We start from the raw sequence: 10,522 nt of genomic DNA, 5'->3' as shown, positions 1-10,522 counted from the left end.
TTCGATAAAAGGATAGGTAAGTAAATAGGTGTGATCATATTATCATTTACATAAACAATATAGGTACCAACTCATAATATAACAGTATATTATAGTTCACTTTTCAATTAAACCAAGTGTGTAGACATTTTCAAGTGTCTATTTTTATTTATTTCCACTTATTACCTTCGTAGGTATAAAATTGATAATCTAATATCGTATAATCGTATACCTATTATATTATAATGTTTCTGCTGTAATAATATGATTCAATAATAATGATAAATGAAGCTGAACTACCGTAGCTGGTATAATAGTATATTATTATATTTGTGTATATGTCTAATGTGCGACAAAATGTGCAGTAACTCAATTTTTAAAAGTGTGTTATACGTCTATATTGGAGAAAAATTAATTTTTGAATTACAATATTCTTATTCTTATACTTGATTCTGTTCTGAAACTTTGAATAACTTCTTATTTGCATTGTAGTAAAATAGAAATAATAGAAAGAGATCTACATTGGTGCCTTATGAGGTATTAATATAAGTTATTTGTGGTTCATACGGTGATTTTTATTCCACTACTCAAGTACTGAAATACTCAATAATATTAGATTGATGTAAAAGTGTATCACTTACCTCGTTTAGTTTCCAACGATGTATATATTATATTCTCTTTGGTATTGGTATTGTCGCTATTGTCATACGATTTTTAGTCTACAATATCCTATCATAATTAAATGTATCTACACTATATTGTGTAAGTTTAATAATAAGTATAATAACTTTTTTAAACAGTTTTATGGCTTTTTATTACGTCCAAACTTTTAAAATTATATGATTTGTAAAATATATTTTGAATATGATGAGGGTGTATCATATTTTTCATTTGTGGTTAAATGGGCTATTATTATATATTCTTTTCCAGTAGTAGTAATTATATGTGGCGTTAGTTCTAAGTTGTAAAGGATAGATTTATATTAAATTGTTGTATTTGCTATAGAATATATTTTGGGTGTAGTGTATAATTAGTCTTTATGAGTTTTAATTATATTGGCTGATGGGCGATAGCGTTGTATTGTGTTGTATATTTCGATTCGTGTGAATTTAAAATTCATTATCTTGGCGTTAGAATTTTTGTTTAACAAATTTATTTCTGAGAAACATTGTGATGGTCCGGTTTTTTATCACATTCATTGGTAGGTATTTTAAATATTATATTCTCAACTATTAAATTAATAGTTGTTGTACCAATGAATTGTAGCAGTGTTTTATCTGCGTCTGATAATTGATATTTATTTAATGGACGTATTAGTTTTGTATTAACTAGGTCAGGGCGAAATTTGTTTTGAATATTTCAAAATCTGTGGAAGTTTTTATGTTTTCATTCTTTAGATTTGCTATTGTATTCATAAAATGTCTTTAACTATTATCTCCTTTTTAATTGTAACCAAATAATATGAATAAACTGAGTTTTTCTTTACCCCGGCCTAAATGCAAATAACAATAATTATAAATAGAAAAACCCCATTATTTGGTTCGCGCACGTACGTTGTAATATTGAAGACAAGATGTTTATTTTATATATTATGGTCATTTCCAAAAATTTAAATTAATTTTGTGTTTGACAGTCGAATAGTGTGATTCAAACAATTGGCACTGTTCATGAGATATACTTACTATATACTCTACATACTGAAATAATTATAATCACAGTGTTGCTTAGTTTTCATTGGATTATATAAGGTAAGTAACAGTTATATATATTATTATTTATTACGTATCTTTTCATCTTATTATTTTACTAGTAGTATACTTACAGCTTAATGTAGTTACAGTTTAATTGTTAACTCAAAATAATAGGTTCTATACTTCTATTAGAAATATTGGACGAAACTAGAGGAAGGAAGCCTAAAGATATTAATGATCTCATTGACAATGAAATAATCGAATTTAGAGATCCAGATTGCCTTCGAAAATAATAGTAAGTTTAATAATGTTTTAGTTTTTTATATATCTTATTTGTATATGTTGATTCTGGCGGCATAAGAAGATTTATTTGAAAAATTATAAAATATATTACGAATTTTGGATAATATTATTGGTTGGGTACATATTTTACCATTAGTTTTGATGCTTGATTCCTGTTTAATATTTTGGTAGTACCTACTTAGTAATTACTAATTAGCATGAATGATTTAGTATTTATATTTTTTACCACATGACATTATATTAAATAATATTTGTATAATCTGTAATAATATTCAAAACTACTATCCACATATTACCTTCCAATTTAAGATAATAGTAATAAATAAACACAGCTACTAATATTCTAAAAAATATTTCACTATTATTTTTTCAAGTTGATGAAATAAAAAAAAAATGTGTGACAATATCTGAAAAACAACTTCTAAAATTAAAAAAAATTATCTATGCAGATATTTTAGAATTTCTGCTCCAAGTTATGGGGAACAGAAATAAAAATATTAAATAACTGCAAAACCAGAGTTATTTAACTGAAGGTAATTTTGATGAATCTTCTGGTTTGATTGGCCAACATTTTGAGTTAGATAAAATCAAATAGAACAGACAAACAGGAGTTAAATAAATTAATACAACTCTTGAAGATTAAGGTGAAAGTCAACTATCACTGGGGGAAACGATTGTTGAAAAAAGTAAATGCTATAAAATGTCCAACAAAAAAAATAAACAAACGACAACATTTTTAGAATAATCTTCTAGGGCCTAGACCTCTATACCTATTTATTGACGTGTGTAAAATACAATTTGAACAAATAAATAAGTATAATCACAAATTTATAAAATATAAATACCTATTTATTAACACGTGTAAGAGTCATTGAAACTGTTTGGACGGCGTAAAGTTTGAAAAGTTTCAAAACGGACTCCCATAGAAATAAGTTGGTAACCCCTGTTATAGGTGTTCTGCGAAGTGGTAATTACAAAGCATTTACATATAGGCCATACGATCACTGGGAAATGTAAGATCGGTGACAACAAAAAAACATAAATGTTAAAGTTATAATACATAAATATATACCTTGTAGAATAGTTGGTAGGTATATGTATATAATATATATATTTCTTGTTTTTAATAATTTAAGCAAATAACTACTAACATAAGAGTATACAAATTTAAAAAGTACAAAATTGTCTTATTTTACATTTAAATATATCTTTTATCACCATACTTCAAATCTTCACCCATGGCCTATCATTTTTTTTAAATACTCATAAATAGTTTAATATTTGTATTATTACTAATGTACTTGGCTTAATAAAAATATTTTTAATTGACATTTTAAACTTGTGTTTGTATAACCACGTCAATACAAGTATACGGAATGTCAATAAAATATCATGCAAAAGATTAAGATGCATGTAAGTATGTCCGTGGTTACTGGTTAGTATGTACCTATATAAGGCAGATACCTATACTATTATGTCATTGATGTCAAAAGTTAAATAGTAAGTACCTAATGAATTATAAATGGTATAAGGTAAGTACTCCATAGTCCGTAACACTGACTTTACAAAAATGAAATAAACTTTATATAAGTTTTGTATAGGTGCGTGTGCCGTTATTAAGTTTAAATACAGCTGGCAGATGAAGAAGTATAGGAGGAGTTGGTTTAAGGACTTTTTTGTAAACTAAAGAAACAGTTAAAAAATATGAAATTGACGAACACAGCAAAAATTCTACTCCTAACACTTACCTTACAAACAGGGCCGTCCTTAGGATTTGCGAGGCCCAGGGCGAAAATACTTTTAAAACCTTTTAGGTATATATTTATATCTATGATCTATTATCTCCATAAACATATAATGACATCAATAATTCTTATCACACAACAAATTTGGTAGATACCTCCCTAATTATAATCTAAAATAAGGGTTTTTTTTCATAAAACATAATATAGCTAGGTAAATAAAATAAAATAATTTTAGAGTATACTTAAATAACATGTTTTTCTTTATTTACTGATATTAAATAATTTATTTATCGTCACATATTAATATTTATACAGATTTTCATTTCAATAAAATAACAATAAACAGACGAATTAAAATACTAAAAAATACAGTAAAAATCATTTTATTCGTCAAAAATTAATTTTTCTGGCTTTTATTTCTGCGAACTTTTCAATAATGTCGTTATAGTCTATATTTTCACACAAATCACGTTCAATTGAAATAATTGCCAAATCAGAAAGTCGGTCTTGCACCATAGTTGTTCTCAAATAATTCTTAATGATTTTTAACTTCGAGAAACTTCTCTCAGCACTTGCAGTTGTTATCGGAAGAGTTAATAATATTCTTAACGCGATAGAAATATTTGGAAATGAACCACATGTTGATTCTATTGAATCAAGACACTCGATACTGGTTTTTTGTTTGTTCAAAATTCTACAAAATATTTTTAACTCGTCAAAAAGTTCAATTCCATTTATATCGCAATTTTCACCGTCCTTTAATAATATTTCTAAATCCATGCAATGCTTTCGTAATGTTTCATCTTCAAATAACTTCAAATTTTCAATATTATATAAAAATCCAAAGTTTTCTGAATGTTCAGATAATTGCTCGAATCGTTGATTAATTGATACAATTGCTTGATCTACCAATGCCAAAAAATAATCTTGATAAAATTTTTGTTCGTTAGAAACTGTTCGTGTATCATTACATTCATAATCAAACTGCTTACTTTTTTTTAGAACTCTAGATTGTTTAAAAATTGGTTGAGTTCCAATATCTTCACATAATTGTTGTGCAGTTTTTTTTGATAACTCAAACCCCTTTTCTCTAAAATTATTAAAAAAATCTTTAAGACCACTTAATAATTGAACAGCATTACTCAGTTCCATAGCTTCACTCTGAAGACTCTTACTAACTTTATTAATAGCAGATAGCAGTTCATACCAAATAACAACACTTAAAATAAAATCATAAGAAAATTCATAATTTGCCAAAGACAAACTCTCACTTTTTATCTTAGGATCCTTTGTTAACTCACTGACTTCTACTAAAGCATCGTGTACTTGGCCTAATTGAAAACGAATAGGTTTAATCGATTCAACCCGAGACTCCCACCTGGTATCTGACATTGGTTTTAAAGTAAAGTCTGAAACGTATTTTAAAAGAATAGTCCATCTTTCAGTAGAAGCACTGAACATTGTATAAATTCTTTGAATTACGCCAAAAAATGTCATAGCAGCTGGTACAGACGATGCCATGTCCCCGAGAAGTAAATTAAGACTGTGCGCAGTGCATGGTACAAAAAAAGCTCTTGGGTTCTCTGAAATAATTCGAGATTGTACTCCCTGTTTTCGGCCGACCATATTTGCCCCATTATCGTATGCTTGGCCACGGCAATTTTTCAGGTCTAAGTTCATTAATTGTAATTGTTCTTTTATTTCCTCTGTTAAATTTGAGCCAGATTTATTTGAAGTGTGAATAAAGCATATAAAATATTCAATTATTTCGTATTTCAAATTTTTCGAAATTTCTACAATGCGTAAAAGAAATGTAAGCTGCTCCTTATGACTTTTATCAGGTGTTCCATCTAATAAAATGGTGAAGTATTTACTCTGTTTAACGCGATTAATTATTTCATCACGTATTTTTGTGGCAATAATACTAATAAGTTCGTTTTGAATACTAGGTCCTAAATAATGATCATGTATTTCATCATTACATACACTTCTCAAATGATCGGCCATAATAATATCAAATTTTGCAATCATTTGTATTAGTCCTAAAAATTTACCATTATTCGGTGTATATAATTTAGAACTTGTACCACGAAAAGCGTCATTATGTTCTGCTAAAAACTCTATACATGCAATAATACGTTTAAGAATACTACGCCAACGTTCTTTTTCAATATTTAAATTATCTTGTATATTATTATCTACAGTTTTATGAAGATCAAGTCCCATACGTAATTGTATCCATTTTTCTTGAGCCTTAGTATGTGGAATAGATAATTCATGTTCTTTTAAACGTTCACTAATCTGTTTCCAATTTGAAAATCCTATTGAGGCCAAAGATGATGTAGACTTTGACGGGAACAAACGACAATAGAGACAAAATACTCGATTAAGAGATTTAGAATACAAAAGCCAATTTCTAATCACATTTTCACCATTGGCCATTATTCTATTATAATGTATAACGCTAAATTTGCGACCTTCATCGTTAGAGGGAAACTTATAATTTTTAATTTTTGATGGTGGGTTTTTAACTAAATAAATTCGTAATTTATCATTAATATTTTGTGGCCAGTTACCTGGATCGTCGTAGTTGTATTCTTTTTCAAGTACTTTTCTGCTCTCGATGTCTTCTTTCGGTCGTACATCGTCTGATACCAGTTGTACATTTTCATTTTCATTTTTATTTTCATATTCATCAAAACCACTATTTCATTGAACTTCTACTTTTTCAAAATTAACATCGTCACTATCGCTCAATTGGAGATTCACATTACTTTCAATTTGAACACTATCGGCTATCGGCACATTTTCATATTTATCACTAACAGTATTGCATTGAACTTCTACTTTTTCAAAATTAACATCGTCACTATCACTCAATTGGAGATTCACATTACTTTCAATTTGAACACTATCGGCTATGGTATCATTTTGGTCTTTTTTAAAAAATTTGAATAAAGAGTTTTTTTGACGTTCATTTTGATGTTCAATAGCAATCTTAAGTTTTCGTTTTTCACCACCACTTTTAAATTTTCGATATTTATCGCGTAATCGACCACTCATTTTAATATTATTGTATTAGAATATTAGATGCAATCAATGTCAGCAGCAAACGCACGCACGATTACACGAAAAAGTAAAAACTACTACTAATAAAATCGGTCTATCTACTATTTGCTCAATAAATATTATTTATTATTAATTATTATCAATGTTTTTCAACGGTGACAGTCGACGAACGACGAACGAATAAATCTATTATTATCTATTACTAATAAGTAATAAGCAATAAAAATTCGACGAAAAAGACGGTCGGTGATTGCTGCCTGCTACCCGCATTACCACAGCGATGTGTTGCGATTACGACAATATTGTATTTTTGATATTTCAATATTTTTACATTGAATCAACTTCGTTATTTTTATATAAATTTCTACTTTTTTCAAACAACGCGAGGCCCAAAATTTAAGCAAAAAGCGCGAGGCCCAGGGCCCGGGCCCTGTTCGCCCCCCCCTAAGGACGGCCCTGCTTACAAAGTTAATGAACATAATATGTGGTCAAAAATATAGCTCCCTCCCACTAGATATTGTCACCGGGCCCGGGGTTCTCTCTTCGCGGCTCAGAGGTACAGTAGACAATGATAGCAGACAAATATTACCTTATTCATTCAAAATTAAACAATAGCAGCGATAAAAATCAGAAAACACGGGTTTCGTGTCATTTTAACGTTTCTCCAGCACGTGCATAGAAAAATCGGGGTTTGTCTTAATTAAAAGGAGTGTTCAAAATTTTATTTTGGCTGTACAAAATTATACAAAATACTATCAAGGTTTGATTTTAAGATTCGAAAGGTCAGTGCTGGTGAAACGGACCTTTGTTTGAGGACTATACTGTCAGTAATGTAAATACTGTCAATATTTACAGTGTCAATAATAATGATCGTGTGAATTAGGTATTTTCTCGTATTTTCTGTTAAAGGCAAATACATAGTAAATGTTTTATGGTATATAGTAATATATAATAAAAAATAAATAAATATTTAATGCACCGCACTTTGTAATAAATGTGTATACTGTTAATATTGTATGATTTGTCATACCCAGTTATTATGGATAAACGTAGGATATTTATTACCACGAAACGAGTCAATTTATATTAATTCAGTAAAATATTTCATTCGATTACGCTTCAAACGATCGGAGTTTTTCATCGTTCCCATTTGCTAATGGAATACTAAATAGGTATTGATCCATCAAATTTGAAATGCGTTTAAAATAATATGTGACTATGTCGAATTATTTGTTTACTTTATATAATCATATTCATTTTACCTGTTCGTNATTTAAAAATAGGTCTAAAAATAAATATCAAAATCTAAACCCAATTATTTTCAATTATTTCAATCAATATTTTAATTTTTAATTTTTCATTGAAATTAAATATTTCAAGGAAATACATTTCATGAAATTTTAAAAACCCTAAGTATAATTATTAATTACTAATGAGTATATTTTAATGTCCTAAATAAAAAAACCTACAAAATATTACTTATTAACATAATGAGTTAAATAAATTTATTTGTCTTCCATTTTGAACGGGCGTGCGGCGCTAATCTCGCTTACACTGCAGCATTATTTACGGCCGTCGTTAAAATTACATTTACTCGGGAAGTTGTTCATTTTCAATATCCACATTTCCCGAGGAGATACGTTGATGAGCCAGTTTTCCGTAAATAAAGATGACGAGCAATCGTCTGCATCGTATAGTGCAGCATTGAACTATGGTCATCATTTACCGCAAGTGTTATGATATTTTAATTTTAAAACAATTCATGATTATTTTATACTTATAAATTTAAAATGATATTATTTAATTTGACTTTAATATTAAAAACAACATGCATAAATTAAAATATGATGTTTATTATAAAATAAAATAAATTTTCTGGACGTAAAATTGTCCGTACCATGGAGCATACGAAGTAATCTGAAAACAACATTTTCTTATGCATAGGTACCAACATGATATATTTCAATAGCACAGGTCTTTCCCCAAAGATTGCATCAAGTGTTAATGTTGTAAGTAAGTATCTATTTGGCTTTGTTATAATATATTATATTGTGTATACTTTTTATATATTATGTAACTAAATACTTTAATATTACTGGCTTAACTATGTACACCAAAAGGCATCAGCTAATATTATAATGCGAGCATACAATGTATAGAGGCATCAAGTAGGCGTGTTTAACAAAGAAAGTCATCATGTTTCGAATTTTTTTTAGTCTAAAATTTAACGAAATTAAAATTATGCATAATAAATTAATTGTACTGCCTTTTAAAAGCATTTGAGTCCAGTATATACTATATACTAGATAGTACACTAAACTATACTTACTCTTAAAAATATCTTTTATTATATGTACAACTAAAATAGATAATACTTTTAAAAAAATATTTCAGATACATTTGAAATAGGTACTATTTTTCAAACAGTAAATGATATTAACTTAGAATCTAGATACACCTTTTTTATTATGCATTTCTTGATTTTAGATACTATTAGTATAACTTTTGTTAAAGGATTTTTAAAACTAAATTTAAATTATTTACTAAATAATATTTAAAAATTATTATTAATTTTATTACTGAATAGAAACGTGTACTAACTAACTTGTACCTGCCTTATTATTTATTAACTACAGCCATTATTTAATAATATGCATTAACATCAACTAATATTATAATGTATTAAAATAATTATCAAGAACACATTTTCCCCGAAAAAGTTTCATATACTATTTTTAAAAAAAGTACTTATTATTTATCATTTTATGAATTATATCATATAAATTATAATTAATGTTTGTTAAAATTCAAAATATCATTGTTCTATAATATTATTATCAGTCACACTAAAAGTGACATTTTATGTAGAGATACTTAACGATTTGAGGGTGATCGTTTATTTATACAACAATTTCAAGTGTTTTAAATTCATTGTCGCAAAAAAGTACTTAAAGGAAAGTGTTAAATACAATAGTATTTTAAATGTATTAAAATACATACTTGGTGATAGATATTTTTTGAACACCGATTGGCAATACTCAAATACCTACCAGTATTGTTAACGTTCTTTTATATAAGAATCTGTTCAATTCATTGCTCTATTACTATAAATAGGAATTCGTTCAGTTCCTTAATATTAAAATAAAGTAGTTCATTTTTTCGTTCCTATAAAAAAATAAAAAATAACTCATTCTTTTTTCAGTTTCTCTAAAAAAGTATCTGGTTCTTTACCTTAGTTCACATTAAAACTTTATAAAGTTATTTTATTACCTATACATCTCAACAATTTTAATTGAAGTACAGATGTGTACCTATAAAATATTACTTCAAATATTTCTCTACTAGATTCAAAACTCGATAAACGAAAGTTTTCTACACAGATGTGTAAAACTCATTTCTTAGTAGAACAAAAGAATTACAATATTTACGTTCATATTTCCAAAAATAATGGAAATAATTTCTTCATTCGTTCCTCTAAATAACTTCGGTGACGACGGTCTTCTCGCCGTACATTATTTTTAAACGTACAAATTCCGAAATTGGTCACACAAATTCACACTAATGGCACACTTATAATTAACAACAAAAAAAGTTTGAAAATTGTATTTGGTTGGGCTGGCGAAATGTACGTCATTTTTAATCGAAACTCGATTGTGACGGTAACACTGAAATTCCCTTAATTTAATTTTGTATTTATTTTTATTAGTACTATTAATTTTTTTTTTAAATTGTCAT

At 27.6% G+C, this 10,522-nt stretch overlaps 1 protein-coding gene across 1 annotated transcript; it reads right to left on the bottom strand.

Annotated features, from left to right (window-relative positions):
• Window positions 1-4,108: 4,108 nt before the first annotated feature.
• LOC111039565 (zinc finger MYM-type protein 1-like) lies at window positions 4,109-6,160 on the bottom strand. Its single transcript, XM_022323123.1, has 2 exons — window positions 5,593-6,160; window positions 4,109-5,424 (listed from the first exon to the last, which is right to left on the bottom strand). The coding sequence occupies exons 1-2, from the start codon at window positions 6,158-6,160 to the stop codon at window positions 4,109-4,111; spliced, it is 1,884 nt and encodes a 627-aa protein (XP_022178815.1).
• Between the last annotated feature and the right edge of the window lie 4,362 nt (window positions 6,161-10,522).

The sequence above is a fragment of the Myzus persicae genome, unplaced genomic scaffold (assembly GCF_001856785.1).
Source record: "Myzus persicae strain clone G006 unplaced genomic scaffold, MPER_G0061.0, whole genome shotgun sequence".
Lineage (NCBI taxonomy): Eukaryota > Metazoa > Arthropoda > Insecta > Hemiptera > Aphididae > Myzus > Myzus persicae.
The sequence above is the reverse complement of the archived record's forward strand: the minus strand, read 5'-3'. Positions and strand labels throughout refer to the sequence as shown.